Source organism: Cnephaeus nilssonii (genome assembly GCF_951640355.1).
Source record: "Cnephaeus nilssonii genome assembly, chromosome: 13".
Taxonomy (NCBI): Eukaryota; Metazoa; Chordata; class Mammalia; order Chiroptera; family Vespertilionidae; genus Cnephaeus; species Cnephaeus nilssonii.
Genome location: NC_137084.1, coordinates 66,093,999 through 66,110,874, shown reverse-complemented (window position 1 = coordinate 66,110,874; position 16,876 = coordinate 66,093,999). Strand labels below are relative to the sequence as shown.

At 40.1% G+C, this 16,876-nt stretch overlaps 1 protein-coding gene across 1 annotated transcript in view; it reads right to left on the bottom strand.

Moving 5' to 3' along the window:
* The window catches only part of ARHGAP42 (Rho GTPase activating protein 42), a 251,835-nt gene that overhangs the window by 101,604 nt on the left and 133,355 nt on the right, over positions 1-16,876 (bottom strand). Inside the window, exon 4 of the mRNA XM_079787754.1 lies at positions 6,746-6,817. Within this exon, the coding sequence (XP_079643880.1) occupies positions 6,746-6,817 (72 nt within the window). The remainder of the gene's footprint in view (positions 1-6,745; positions 6,818-16,876) is intronic.

The window sequence follows — 16,876 nt, the reverse complement described above, 5'->3', positions numbered from 1 at the left end:
AGATATTAAATGCTAAAATAATTACATTTTAAAATAATAAATGTTGAAAGACAGAACCAAACTCTACTATAGACAGAAAAAAAAATAGACAAAAATCATCAGGTTCCATCACAGTGTTCAATATGAAATCAATGTAAAGAGAATCAAGTTCTATCTTGAAATGACTAATATTATATTGTTTATTTTTGTATTAAAACCGTAGAGGGCCTTAGCCAGTTTGGCTCAGGGGGTAGAGTGTCAGCCTGCAGACCGAAGGGTTCCAGGTTCGATTCCTGTAAAGGGCATGTATCTCGGTTGCAGCTCCTCCCCAGCTCGGGCCCTTGTCTGGGCTCATACAGGAGGCGACCGATTGATGTGTTTTTCTTACATCAATACTTCTCTCTGTCTTTCCCTCTCTCTTCCACTCTCTCTAAAAATATATATAAATAAAAAATAAAATTCAATGGAAAAATATCCTCAGGTGAGGATTAACACACACACACACACACACACACACACACACACACACACACAAAACCTATAGAGGAATGTTCAGATTATTCTTTTAAGATCTAATTAAAGATGAAAACCAATCTTGAAAAACATTTCCCAGAGAAATAAAAATGTATCTTTTAACTTTTATGGGCAGAGAAATACTCAAGCCTCTTTTATCTCTAATGAAACCAGTGGTGAGAGCCTACTGTATGGTGGGAATTTTTAAATCAAGGGAACTATACTAACTTCACTTGATTCAAAGTGGGCAAGTGTGAACATATTTGAAAAAATTTTATAATTAAGAAATTTCACACTAAGTCATTTTTTGCTAAAGGTAAAGAAAATGACTCTGGCCAGTTTGACTTGGTGATTACAGCACCAGCCTGCAGACTGAAGGGTCTCAGGTTCGATTCCTGGTCAAGGACACGTACCTTGGTTGCAGGCTCAATCCCTGGCCCCCGTTGGAGAACATGTAGGAGGCAACCAATCGATGTCTCTCTCACATCCATGTTTCTCTCTCTGTGTCTCTCCCCCTCCCTTTCACTCTTTCTAAAACTCAATGGAAAAATATCTTTGGGTGAGGAAAAACAAAACAAAAAAGAAAAAATCTAACAAAGGAGTACTCTAAAGAGCAGCCTGGAGGAGTTGAAAGACTGCTGGTGTGGATGAAAACTGGGCGCTGTAATACCTGTAACCCAAAGTAACCTCACAGGATAAGCTGAGCATCAATTCTTAACTAGGCAAATCATGGTGGGTAGTCACACCCAAATCCTATAAAAAGGCTATCTTCACCTTAAGCTTGTCCTGTCCTTTGTTCCATTGTTTCTATGCCTTTGAAATGCCTCTTTTTCAGACCATTCAGAAGCATAACCACCCTCAAAAAAAGCACATAATCCTGTTAACTATCCTGTAATCCTATCATAGAGATTTTTCTGCTTTGCCTTTACCCAACTTCATGTAATCTGCCTTACATTCCTGCCTTAATTCCAAATATATAAAAGAAACTACAAACTGTCATTATGGGAAGCATTTGAGATCTTGCTTCCTGGCATGTCAACGATTTGGCTCAAATAAACTCTTTTAAAAATTCTCTACAGGTTTGGACATTCTTAGGTTGACACTGGTCTGAGGAATTACGTTCTAGCCCTCACTGGGCCACCAACATGCCCAGTCTATTTATACATGGAACATGAGCACTTGGTCTCCTGAAAGTCAGTTCCATCTCTTAAAATATCTAGTCGTCTGGTTTGTACAGGGTGTCCCCTCAAAATGTATACACACTTTACTAGCTGATAGCTCGGTTTTGAAAATGAAATGCATTTTTTGTTATTGTTAATCTTCACTTGAGAATATTTATCCCATTGATTTTTAGAGAAAATGAAAGGGAGGGGTAGAGACAGAGAGATATAAACATGGATGTGAGAGAGACACATGAATTGGTTCCCTCCCCCAGGATCCAGGATCAAGCCTGCAACTGCAGTATATGCCCTTGACTGGAATCAAACCCACGACCCTTCAGTCTGCCGGCCGATGCTCTAATCACTGAGCCAAACCAGCTAGGGCTGAAATGCATTTTAATAAACACTGCCTTTATAATTATTAAAAGTGTGTGTATACATTTTTTAAAATATATATATTTCTTTATTGACTTCAGAGAGGAAGGAAGAGGGAGAGAAACATCAATGATGAGAGAGAATCCTTGATCAGCTGCCTCTTGCACATCCCCTACTGGGGATTGAGCCTGCAACCCGGGCATGTGCCCTTGGCCAGAATCGAACCTGGGACTCTTCAGTCCACAGGCCGATGCTCTATCTACTGAGCCAAACTGGCTAGGACAATTTTTGAGAAACTCTCTATATATGTTTACACACACACACACACACACACACCTATAATGGATTTGTCTTTGATTGGTAAGAGCTAATTTGTGATGAAACAAGTGTGGAAAATGCAGATATGACTTACAATTGATTCTCTCTGGGAGCAAGGAGGAGAATTGCCATATAATCAATGAAATTTATACAAAAAGTGGGGGAAGAAATACTTCATCCTGCTCTATTATAATGCTGCTCTCGATATATTCATATTGTCAAAATTCTAGCTGGCATTAACAGCTCTGAATACCCACTTCCACTTCCACTCATTTCTAGAATTCAGTTCAGCCCAATTAAAGAAACGGAACATTCCATCCCACACTCTGACACATGCAATGGCCAGGCCTGCAATACAGTTTCATTCTGCGAATACCAATAGACTCAGAACCCTTAAACAAATACATTCTTGACAACTGTTTATAGATAATTCTTCTAATCTTTAGCTACTCACAAAGCAGGCCCCACCGCCTCTGTCCTTGAGTTCCACGACCCCATCATTAACCTTTTCTAATGCCTCTCACAGATGCCTGGTGCTTTTCCCCCTCAACTGGAACTCACTCCGGGCCTCCACAGCAAAGTATCAGGTGTCTCACAGCTCCACAGAACACACTACAAAGGAAACGTTTGTGGTCCATGGCCTTGATCCACTCCAGTTAAATAGGATCATCTGGTTGTGAGGAGAGGGCCACTTTGACTCAGCGTTTTCCACTTGGACCAAGCGAAGGAGGTTGCTGACTGCAGTGGAAGATTCTACACTTAACTTAATAGACACTCTTGCCTTCCAGCTGGCTCGTGGGCCTGAGTACACTATGGAAACCTCTATTCTAAAGACTGTGGAAAGCAGCGGAGTGTCATTTGTAGAATTAGCTTTATTTACCAAGTAAGAAAACACCTAAGTAAAACAGGGAGCAAAGCAATACAAAAGTGAATTTTATCTTCAAGGATTTCTACTTCTACCACAATGTTTCTGCAATTCCAAAAGAAAAGAAAATGACTCAAATGTATACGTCAGAGGAAAATGCCTATTCTTTATTCACTTTACTAAAAAACAACTGCTTAGCAGCTTAGAAACAATTGAGCATTAAGAGCATCAAGCAGATAAAAGACACAGAATCACCATCACCAAAGGACCACATATAATAATCTTTATGCTCAAGATTTCATTTGAATTCATTTAACCACAGGTTTAACCTTCTAATGAGTGGGCAAAGGCACAGTATACTATTGTGTGTTCTCAGTTGGTCTGTCCAAGAAGTAAGATGTTTTAAAAATAAAATGGGTGTAACTGCTCACTCAACTACAACTATAGCTAATCTAAACCTTCATATAAGAATAATCCAACCCTAGCTGGTTTGGCTCAGTGGATAGAGCATCAGCCTGCGGACTGAAGGGTCCCGGGTTCGATTCCGGTCTAGGGCACGTACTATGGTTGCAGGTGCCCTGGCCCTGGTCGGGGTGCATGCAGGAGGTAACCAATCAATGTGTCTCTCTCACATCGATGTTTCTCTCTGTCTCTCCCTCTCCCTTCCACTCTCTCTAAAAATCAATGGAAAAATATCCTCGGGTGAGGATCAACAAAAACAACAGCAACAACAAAAAGAATAATCCATACACAAATGAAATACACTATTTTAGGTGGGCCAGAAAACTTGGAATATCCTGCACTATAAAAAGGATTTTTCACAAAGCTCTTTCATAAAGTTTTATAAAAATTAATGAAGTGAAATATTGTAAATCAAGGCTGTGAAGTAAAAAGGCTTGATTTTAGCTCCATTGTCTCACTCATCATTTTCCTCATGGTAAAACAGGTTAACACACAGGTTGCTTTGAGGATTTAGTTAGATCACAGACGTAATAGTTCAGTGAAAATCACTACAATGTAAATGTCAATAAAGATCAGCTATTTTTATTCCTGAAAAGACTCTTCCTTGATCAGGAATACCACATTCTTGTTATTTTCTTCCTTCTTCTACCCATTCCTTTCACCGTGGAGTTTTCTCTCCCCAAACATTAATGTTGAGAGTTTTCAGACTATACAGAATGTAGGTCCTCTTCTCGCTCTGTTCTTTCCCAGTGGGATCTATTCTACCCCCCCCCCCCATGACTTTAATTACCACCTCGAGAACAATAACTCCCAAAGGTGTACGGTATTTATAATTCAGATCCGATTATACACCTGACAACTCAACGTCTCCACGTGGATGTCTCAGAGGAACCTCGAATTCATTATGTCTAAAAGCCAAAATCACCATCCTGCCATCCAAACATCAACGTTGCCTATCTCCGTAAGTAGCTGCAAAACCACTGGAGTATGCAACCCAGACCCCTGGGCGTTACCTCGGAAACGTCCTGTCCCTCACTTCTAACTATGTAACCCATTTCCTACCCCTTTCCATTTTACCTCTGAAATACGCCCCTGGTCTCCACCGCTACTATCACCTTCTGAATCTAAAGCCACTGTCCTACAGCCCCCAAACTGGTTTCCACAAAAGCAGTCTCGCCTCCTCCAATCGGTGCATGACATGCAACTAGAGTAATATTTAAAAATGCACACGTCCTCCGTTCTTCCCACGGTCCTCTATATTCCGAACACACTGGATCTTTTTCCTTTAAAATGCCAGCCTCTCTCCTCCTTCGGGGCCTCGATTCATCCCCACCTTGTTCCTTCTTCAGGAAGGCATGGAAGGTCGTCCCCTTCCCACCCCTGTATGCCCATAGCTGGCTATTTCTTTCTCATCCTTATGTATTTCTCTGCTTAACCAGTCCCTCCTCCAGAGAGCATGTCCTGGTTCTCAGGACAAGGTCAGTCCCATTCATTACCCTCTCGGGAGGCACCCTGCACTTCTGCATCAGTGCCTTTGCTATTAGTTTGGTGTCTGTTTTCCACAAAAGATAATAAGGGACACAAGTGCAGGGAGCATGCCTGTCTTGTGTATAGTTGTATCCCTTCATCTCAAACACCAGGATTGCCGCAAGGAGGCCAGCCAGGACATTGATAAACATTTGCTGCATTAATTAACACAAAAATAGTTCCGGCTTACTCCTGGACCTGATCATTTTTCATAATTAGTGAAGAAATGTATGAAAAACTAATTCAGGGCAGACTGTGATAGCTTTTTACAGGAAATAAACATAAGGACTACTGGATTCTAGGAGTGGAGGAAATCAATTCTGGGAGGGGAATGAATGAGGCCTATATACGGGAGGCTTATTTCTGGTGCTGGGTGATCAGCCATGGAGAGTTAGCAAGACCTCAACAAGGGGAAGAAATGTTCCGGGGAGAGAGGAAGGTTGGGTAAATCCATGGACAGAGACTGGTGAGCAGGCAACTGCGCCCGAGGAGGGAGGTATTATGAATGCAGCAGATGGGCGCGGTGTGGAGCGCGTTCCTTATCAGGAGTAAACTGTCTCTCAAAGAGATCCACTATCCAAGAATGACAGACAGGAAGGTAGATAACAGATTAGGATGTGCATGTGGAGACCAACTAGTAAGATATTTCAATATTTCAGACAGAAGAGAAGGTGGAAAGGAGGAAAAATAATTCTGCATTAGAATGGATAGTACTGCTCGCATGGGGAAGGGCTATGTCACTGACTACATAGAAAACCAAAACATTTTGAGAAAGAATGGGTGAAGTGATGAGTTCCATTTTGGAAACCCTAAAGTTTATGTCCTTACAGAATGTTGTGCAGGTAGTTAAAACGCAGATCTAAGAAAAAGGGTGAAAGTAAATTTCAAAAAATATTAGGCTCAGGGAAATTTTAATTGGTACATAATCAACTAAACATCATTGCAAAGGCTTGATAAACATGTCGAAGGTTTTTCCACAAACACGTTTTCTTTAATAGTGAAAAAATACAATCTATAATAATAAAAGCGTAATATGCTAATTAGACCGGACATTCTTCCAGACGAAGCTGGGGCTGCAAGGGAAGCCTGGGTCCCGGGTGCCAGAGGGAAGTCAGTGCCGGCAGCCAGGGAAAGGAAGGCCTACCCTTGCACGAATTTCGTGCATCAGGCCTCTAATAAGTAATAACAGTTTTTTGATAATAACTGCCTGAATTTTCAGTATACCCTCTGCCTAATTTTTATTTTATAGATGTTGGAGCAAAGCTCATAATTTTACCATAACTTCACCCCTCTTCAAATACTTCCCTCCAACTGTGGTAATGGAAGGAACTCACTGATGCTGACTTTTTCTCTATTCAGTAGAAGAAGAAGAAGATCTTTTATGTTTAAAGAAATGCCGGTCTTTGTAATAGGCTCAGTGCAAAAGTTAAAAATGACGTACAGAATTTTTAAAAGGTCATTCTAATATCAAAATGTTAACATCTGAAATTATGTCATCTTTAATTACCAGGAGAATATCTGAAGAATAATAAAATGGAACACTTACTTTTGCTGCACCTATCTGTTCTTTTCGAAATTTCTCAAGTGGAGCAATTAATACATCATTAGCGTTTTGAATCTGAAATTAAAAATGCAAATTAATTAAATTAGGTATAATTTCATGCAAATATTGATAAAAGATGGCTCATTTATTCACCTTATTTAAATAAACAGCTTTTTTTCTCTTGTTCACGTCTATACATGAAATAAAAATACCTCGCATGTTGTAGTATTTTTCTACTTTATAATTAAGTTGTTCTCACAAATTATGTCATTTGGTTCCAACATAATGTAAATAATGTGAAAACAAGTACACGTGGTAAAATCTTAGTTAAATATTTAACTTCCTTATTCTAAGATATAACTAAGAAACAGCATATTGGATAGTAAATTTACAAATACTTTTAATTATACTGTTTTAATGCAGTCAGTTCAAACATCATTTTAAAACTGAATCATAAAAAAGCTCTTCCATTTTGCCACTAGAATATTATAGTTCTACAACTGCAAAATAAAATAAGGCTCACTTTTCTTTCCTATTTCAGTATAATTCTTACACTTGGGATTTGCAGGAATGTTCTCATATTTCCAGCCCTACTAAAATAGTATCTGATTTATTTTCAATGAACAGTATGTTAGCCTCAAACTCCAAATTGGGATTCCCCTAAAACTTTAAAACATAAATCTTTTAATATTGATCTGTAAGAATATTGTGAGAGGGTTCAAAGTATGGGGGCCAGGGACTGAATGCAAGGAGACAAACATTTCTGACAGTAACATTATGCTGGAAGAAAATCTCCATTTAAAAAAACCCTTTATGAAGCATTAAAATTAAACATAGGATATTAACCCTTTGCACTCGCTTGCTTTTTTCTCGATTCCTTTATTCTAATGCTAACCGTGTCGAGTCACACTCGACATCCGAGTGCAAAAAGTTAAATGTCTCACCACAAAAGAAATGTTAATTATGTGACAGGGTGGAGGTGTTAGCTATGGCCATGGTGGCAATCATTTTGCAGTATCAAATGTATCAAACCAACGTGTACATCTTGAGTTTACACAGTGTTATATGTCATTTATATCTCAACTAGATATGTCATTTATATCTCAACTAGAGGCCAGTGCACAAAATTCATGCACTCGGGGGAGGGGTGTGACCCTCAGCTCAGATTGCGAGAGGGTGCAGGCCAGGCCAAGGGACCCCACTGGTGCATGATCAGGGTCGAGGAAGGTTGGCCAGCTGGGGAGGGACCACAGGAGGGCTCCAGGGCATGTCGGGCCTGTCTTGCTCATTCCCAATCGGCTGGACCCCAGCAGCAAGCTAACCTACCAGTCGGAGCGTCTTCTCCTGGTGGTCAGTGCATGTCATAGTGACTGGTCAACCGGTGAACTGTCTGCCCCCTGGTGGTCAGTGCACGTCATAGTAAGCAGGTGAGCAGCCTTAGCATATCATTAGCATACTACGCTTTGATTGGTTGAAAGGCCAACCGGACACTTAGCATATTAAGCTTTTATTATATAGGATGAAACCTTGTGGCAGGGAGCAGGCTAGTTAACAAAATCTTTTTCTACCACTGTGATAACAACATGATCTATTATCCTATATAATAAAAGGCTAATATGCAAATTGACCAAATGGCAGAACAACGGGTTGCTATGATGTGCACTGACCACCAGGGGGCAGACGCTCAATGCAGGAGCTGGCCCCTGGTGGTCAGTGTGCTCCCACAGGGGGAGCACCGCTCAGCCAGAAGCCCTGAGCCAGCTCCCCCAGGGAGCAGGCCTAAGCCATCAGTGGGGCATCCCCCAAGGGCTCCCGGACTGTGAGAGGGCGCAGGCCGGACTGAGGCACCCCCTATTCCCCCCCCCAGTGCAGGAATCTCATGCACTGGACCTCTAGTATAATTAGAAAACGCTAACATTAAAAAAAAATTTTTTTTAATACATCACTCTATTTTAAAATAGGTTAAAGGGTATACAGGAGTTCCTTATATTATTCTTATAACTTTTCTGTACGTCTGAAATTATATAAAAAGTTTTAACTTCCAACCAAACGGTTTTACTCATTTTCACTAAACTGGTTATTCTTTAGTCAAGTCTTACTTCTTAAATTCCAGAACCTAAATGCATTGAGATAGTATACACAAAAATAAAAACTAGAGTGTCAATTCCTTCCACGGTTCTGTCATTCTCCAATTTGCAGAAAAATGAGAGATCTTAAAAACACAGCCTAAAATCCTATGCTGTAAAAACACACAAAATAGATCAATACTCAAGATTCTTTCTGAGACACTGAGGGTCTGGAACCATCCATCACCTGCTTCCCCCTGTGAGCTCAGGCAGGCATCCCTGCAGATACACTGCAGGCCTCTAATGAGAGAGCTGATTGGAAACAGTAGCAAAGCAGCTAACTTTTCATCCTCACTCTCTAAATCCTTGGCGCCTTCATGGATGCCCAAACACATATATACACACACGCATACATATCCAGAGCTCGCAGACATAATAAATAGCTGATTCTGCCTTTAAAGTGAAGCTTGCATAAGGGGAAACGACAATGTCATGAACAGTTCAGTGTAAATTGGAAAATGGCAAAAATAAAGGCTAACATGTACTGAATGTATATGCTGGAAACAAAAGCATCATCTAATGTATTTAAACTTAGTGAACTTCAACAGGGAGATAGTTCTCAAGGGCTGAAAACTCCAGCAACGAGGCTGAATAGGATGATATACAGTATAGCGCTGAGAGACACATGTTTAGAATAAAAACTACCTGGGTTTAAACCAGGTTCTGTTGCTTACAAGCTGCTAGGGAACCCTTCTGAGCATTAGCTGCATCATGCATCCAACAATTTGGTTCTAAGACTATGAATGTAAAACACTTAGCTCAGTGTTTTACATACAATAAGGGCTCAAAATTTACAGCTTTCAATATTGTCCAAAAAACATAGATAATGAATCTCATTCTGAATTTACCTACTTATCAGACTTCTATCTCTGAATCTTTTTTTGCCCCTCTTCATTGAAGTGTATCTATGTGCGTGGTATTAAAAAAGTATTTTCCCATGAAAGTTCCAAACGACAGACGGCTTGGACTCCCCCACATCGCTGAGATCTGAGATGATGAGAAGAAATTAAGGACTGGGCTAACCCTTCCAGAAAGTTGATGTCTACTTGAGAAGGGGAGAATGTATTCATTTAACAAGTATTTGATGCCTGTCAAGCGCTGTTAAATTTTTGGAAAAGGTGAAAGACAAAAGGGAGTTACAAGGCAAACCATGTCAAACTCCTTATAAATACACTAGAAGCCCGATGCATGAAGATTCATGCTAGAATGGGCTTTCCTTTCCCTGGCTGCTGGCACTGTCTTTCCACTCCGACCCAGCCCCTTTCTGCTCAGGCCCCAGAGCCGCCTCTTTCCGCTCCAGGAGCTACCTCTTTCCCTTCCGGCCCCACCTTCCCACACTGCCAGAGGCCCTGAGAGACTGGGGGTGGGGCAGAACGCCTGCACCCGCCCCAGTCACTAGGCGGCTGAGCATGCAAATTAACTGCCATCTTTGTTGGGTTAATTTGCATATCACTCCTGATTGGCTGGTGGCATAGCGGAGGTACGGTCCATTTACATGTTTGTCTATTATTAGGTGAGATTAGTATTCTGACAATAGGAAAGACCCACGAGAACTGAATGAGTCGAGGCAGTGTTTGGATAGTGAATATGAACTGGATACACCAAAAGGAAAAAATATTCTAGGAAGAGAGAACATCATGTACAAAGGCAAAAGGGTAGCACTAAGCATGGCATGTGGGAAGTGGGGTGGAGTGTAGGAGAAGAGAGCATTTATTAAGCACTCATTAAAAGTCGATCTTACTTGTGAGTGCACTGACCACGTTACAACCCTCATTTAACTTTTTACAATTGGGAGTAGCAGAATGAATGTGAAGCATGTCGAACAGTTCTGGCACATAGCAGGCTCCAAAGAAGCAATATGTCATTATTATTAATGAATAAGAACATTCTCTAACTGGAGAAAAGAGTATACATTATTAGTAATTCACTCAATTGGAATAAGTATGGAAAGGGTGAATTACACCCATAATCAGGGAAAGCAGCCTGAACATTAAAATGACTGTTGGCTTCGGAACAGAGGATTTTTTAAAAATGTATCTTTATTGTTGGAAGTATTACAGATGTTTCCTTCCCCCCCCCCCCTTGATTCCAACACCCACACCCACCCCCTCCCCCAGGCTTTCACCGCACTATTGTCTGTGTCCATGGGGGATGCATATATGCATATAAATTATTTGGTTAATCTTTCCCCATTCACCCACCCACCTATACCTGCCTTTCCTCTGAGATTTGTCCATCTGTTCTATGCTTCTATGTCTCTGGGTCTATTTGTTGATCAGTTTATTTTTTTCATTAGATTCCACATATGAGTGAGATCATGTGTCTTTCTCTGACTGGCTTATTTCGCTTAGCATAATGCTCTCCAGGTCCTTCCATGCTGTCTCAAAGGGTAAGAGATCCTCCTTTTGTACTGCCGCATAGTATTCCATTGTGTAGCTGTACCACAGCTTTTTTATCCACCCATCTGCTGATGGGCACTTGGGCTGCTTCCAGATCTTAGCTATAACAAATTGCACCGCTATGAACATAGGGGTGTACAATACAGTATTCCTTCTGATTGGTATTTCAGGTTTCTTAAGATATATTCCTAGAAGTGGGATCACTGGGCCAAATGGCAGTTTTCACTTTTAATTTCTTGAGGAAACTCCATACTGTTTTCCATAATGGCTGCACCAGTCTGCATTCCCACCAGCAGTGTACGAGGGTTCCCTTTTCTCCAGATCCTTGCAACACTTGTTATTTGTTGATTTGTTGATGGCAGCCATTCTGACAGGTGTGAGGTGATACCTCATTGTCGTTTTAATTTGCATCTATCTGATGATCAGTGACTTTGAGTATGTTTTTATATGTCCCTTGACCATAATCCAATGTAAAAATGGGCAAAGGACTTAAACAGACACTTCTGCAAAGTGCACATACAGGTGGCTAGAGGATATTTTTTAATGTTAAGAAAACCTGTTCTGAGAAGCCAAGCCAGTAATACATGGGGTACTTTGAGAACGAAGAGATTAAGGTATAATATGCCAGCTAAAGGCTGGGAGAGGAGCTCAAGATAGAAGTGGTGAGGAATCAGAGCAGGTGCCTGCCGTGTTGACAGATGAGTAGCAGGGAATTGAAGAGACAGTTTTTTTGGGGAGGAAAAAACGGGAGAAAAATTAAAAGTGACATAAAGTTTACATCAATGCTTTTTTTTCTGCCCTTCCCCCTCCCCCTGCCCCTTCTTCTCTCTAAGCATGTCATTGGATGAGGATTAAAACAAAAAAACAAAAAGAGGGAGTATGTTTAGTGGAGTAGAATTAAGACAATGAATTTCACTTTGGAACTATTAGTTTTGTGCTATGGGAAGACTCAAAGAACTACTTTGGCAGAATATCCCACCTCAAAATGGTACTAGTACAATGAATGAAATGTTCTTTATTGGAATGGGAAGGATTAGGAGAGAGAGGGGGGAGGTATACTAAGACACTGGCACCCATATTCATATCCAGTAGTTTCAATCTTTGACAAACCCCTTATGTTGCTGTTATCTACATATGACCTGAGAATAAAACAAAACCTGAGGAGATATAGCAAATTAAATGTGATCATTACCTAACCATCCTGTGAGCAAGTATTATTTCCTATCTCTATTCCGTATTTCTTTATTTTTTCTGTTGTTTTTGGACTTGCTCATATTTTTTCTCTTTCTTCCTCCTCTTATCATTCTATTAATCTGAAACTCAAAGATTTTTTTTTTAAATAAAGTTCTGGAGGCAATAAATAGGCAAAATGAGGAAGGGAGGGGACATCTAAGAGTGATAGAGAACAACAGATATGATTTATTGACTATTTACTATATAGCAAGTACTATGCAAAGGTCTTCACAATATGGAGATTAAAGTCAATTTTATGTGAGAAATGACGTTTGAAATCTAAAAACCATCTGGAATGTATTAGGAATGTGAGTGTTCAAGTTAGCCAGAGTTCCATTTGAATCTGGGCACCAAAACCACTAAGACTCAGTATCTTCATCCCTATATCTCTTAAGGTTTTTATAAAAATTGAAGAAAAAATAGATATCTTATAAATAACAAGCATAGACTTGGCATATTATAGACTTTCTTCAATAAATGTTCGCTTCTTCACAGAATTCGCAATACCTATCTGCTAGGTGTCCAAAATATTGTAAGCAGTCTCAGAACTTCCCAAGAGGATTTAAAATGTGGTTACTCAAAGGTAGAAAAGAAAATCCAAGTTAATTTAACACAACAGTGCCTATTCAGAATACCATCGACAAATAGTAGAGAAGCAGGGGCCTAATGTTTCCAAAAGCCATTATAGCGTACGTGTTCTTACATCTGAACTATGATGCTTCTTTTGTATGCAGTCAATGAGCTGCTGCTCACAATATGTGAGTCTAAATTCAAGAGATCAAAATGGAAATGCCAACACTTTCAGGCACAAAGTGGATGTACAACCCAATGTGGCTGCCTCTGACCCTCGGGTCTGTACGTCCCCAGGGAACGCATGCCTTTCGTCCCCACACACGGTCCCACACGTGGGCGGGATTCTTCCATTCTGAAGTAATCCAAGTGTAACGTGAAGGAGGTGTTTTAAATGTTGGTATGTTATAAAGGTTTATTGTTGCTACTGAAAAATAAAATGATATACAAAATGGTGGAAAACCATCATTAAAAAATGTGAATCAGGGTGCAACCCTGGTGATTTAACATTCACAAGGATTTCTTTTTTAAAAATCTAGAGAAATGCGCAATCTTGGCTCTCACAGAACTCTTTCTCTCCAGATTTACGCAAGAGGCTTGATGAAACTCCTTCCAGAAGGTAACTCTAGGGGGAAAATCATGTCACAGAGTTCAAGAGATTCAAGATCCCATAATATTTGTGGAATGTGTTACTTTGCATGACCTTACTGAGAAAGACCCTTTAGGAAAAATACAAAAGCAATTTCAGTACGACTCTCCCTAGATATTGATCCTGTAAGTTCTTGAAAAAGTCTTGTTTCAGTAATTAAGATACAATTAACTTATTAAACTTTTTTTTTAATTTTTAACCATTACCCAAACCTTGGGTTTAAACAATTTCTTTTTATGGGTAGTGGTCCATTTTAAATTCAAAAATAATTACCAGCTATTTCACTTATTTTGTATAGCAGAGAAGCAAATCTGATACTGGATAATGGCTTACAATACCACGCTAGCTCACAGACACCCTTTAACTGGGGGTGCGTTACATGGAGCCAAGCAACTCCGTTTCCTGCCACTTTCCTTTGGCTATTTCAAGTGGTTTTAATAAACAGCCACGAGGGAATGCTCATAAATTACTCAAAAGCAATGGCTAGCAATGTTTTTATGTGGTTAGACAGATGATTGTCCAAACATGTTTGGGGTTTTATTTCTCTAGGTATACATGAATTACAATTTTCTCTAGACCATGGTTTTCCAGGGCTGTCCTATAGGAACTTTCAGCGCCTGCTGTTCACTGCTGAGAAGGTCAGCACAACGTGTTTGGCCAACGAAACAAGTGGCGATGCACCAGGAGAAATCGGAACGTACCTCTCCTTCCACGTTCACTTCTCGCCCCTTTCCAGACGTGGGCTCCAGTGCCGGTGCCAATCGAAGCTCACCACTAATCAATGCCTACAGTGCCCCAATAGCAGGCAACAGACTCAACAGCGCCAGGATGTTAAGCTTACAGCACTGTACCCCAAACTTTCAAAGCACTGAAAGACTCCATCTAAGGTTTTGAAGAGAAGACTTAATGCTACTCCACAGTGCTATCTAAAGCAACTGTTTGAGAGGCTACCACAGACCACGCAATTTACACAGCAAAAGTAATTTCTTGTTGAGATGTCTTTGCAGCCAATTCACAAAGTGGAGAGATCACAAAGGTAGGTAATAATGAGTGGGTGAACCTATCTGTAAACAGTCTCTGAGGTAAGCACAGCTCATTTCCCCATTGTTTTCTGCAACTGGGAAAATCGGATCAGAGTCCTAATTTGGGAATTACAGGCAAGTATCTCTGCCTTGTTCCAACCTCTGTCCCGTCCCTTCCTACCAAACAGCTTCCCAGGATGAAGCTCTGGCAAGTGGTCTAGGGCTGGGTAGCGGCTCATTCCTGGACACTGGTCACGTTAACTCTCCACAGCTTTGCAAGAGACACTCCCTCACTAGGTCAGTACACCCACAGCTCTTCTGAACTAGAACTCACAGGCCCAAACTCACATCACCTGTGGAGGATGGGCACATGACCAAGACCTTCATATAACAATGGGAGATCAAAGATTAAGTACATCTTATTTAGATCATTTATTATGAGCAAATTACTCTTCAAAAAAGTCTTTATTTAAAAATTATCCCCCCCCCAAAAAAAAAATTTAAGTGCTATGTAAGGTTATCTGGGTACCACAGTCATCCATTAAATTCTACCTTGAATGTCGCTTGCTGCTTCCCTATTGAATGTTTTTGTTCTACTTATTAATCTAGTGTTCCATTATGATCCCCACCCCATTGGACCACATAGGTTTAGATCCAACTTAAATTTAATATTACTTTCATCTTTTCCTTCCCTTTATCAGTAATAACACTTCTCTTATAAGAACAGAGTAGGAGAAGAAATTTATGTTTTTGAAGAATGGTGCTATATGAATCCCCTTTTATTCCAGGAGATGAGTGTAAGGAGTACATTCTCCAGGAGAGTGCACTAGTTTGTACTTAACTCTTGACAACTGTGCAATCTTGGTCGAGTTATTCAAACTCTCCAAGTCTCAGTTTCCCTATAATGAACGTGATAATATGCATTTATCTCATAGCCTGTTTACAAAGATTAAAATTTTTGTTTTATGGATAATGGTCATAAGAGCTTATTAACATAAAGTGGTACATGCTTCCTATTTAATTCATTCTTCTGAGCAGGCCACTATTCATGCAAATATCATTTTGTAAGATGCCTACAAAGTTGCGGCTGGAGTTGTGCAGTGTGAGGGAGTGGAATCTCCCCAGCACATACCAGATGTCAAGGTTTCCTCAATGGAACAAGGTGATCCCAGGGCAAAGAAGAGCAAGCAATCCTCTGCTTCCAGCGCTTACGACTGTTCTGAATAAAAATTTTGCTATTTCTTAATAAAACCATCTATACACACAAGATAAGCGAGTAGAAAAGCATTCATCCAAGACAGAATTGACTATTTTCACAGAATCTATCTGAGAAAGAGAGGAGTAAATTGCAAAATTTCATATAGTCCACTGTGATCTAATAATGTCACAACTCTAGGTTGCACCAAATGAAATTCTCTGAATACTGTTATTTGAACCAGAAAGGTAAGTTACTTACTTTAGCTTGTTTGCTGTTCTGAAACTACTTGTGCTTCATTCATCCTACCCAGCAATCTCTAATGGAAGGTTAAACTAGGCATACTGTAAAGCATTCAAGCATTGTGGAAAACATTCATAAACACCAGCTATAACCTATCGCAGCCTCCTCACAAACCTGTGTCTACTTATGGCCATTCTTATTACTACTTGTTCATTTATACTTTACAATAATGAAGTCTTTTTAAAAATCAGCAAAAAGGGTCAAACTGCTTTTTAGCTATAAATAAGATATATAAAGGGTCAAATTAGAACGGACATCTTAAAAGCTACTGGAATTACTCACTCCCCGACATCCTGCACATACGTTCCTGTAACAAATACTTTTCTATTGATTTTGACCAAAAAGTTTATATTTAGCAAAGCACTTCTATAGAATGTGTGGCTACATTATACTTCAAAGGTCATACAAGGAAAATGTTGCAGTTAAATTGACCTTTGAGAATATAGGCTCCAAAAGATAAAATAAATGTTATAAGCTCAGTTCTTTCAGCAGATTAATTAGCCACTCCTGCATTTTGCAAAGACACTGGTGAGGTTACTTCATCCAATCCTGTGCCTTTTGACATTCTCAGGAAACCCCAGATCTGAACCTGGGCACCTCTGTGTCACTGCTATTAGGTCCCAATGCCGCTCTCACG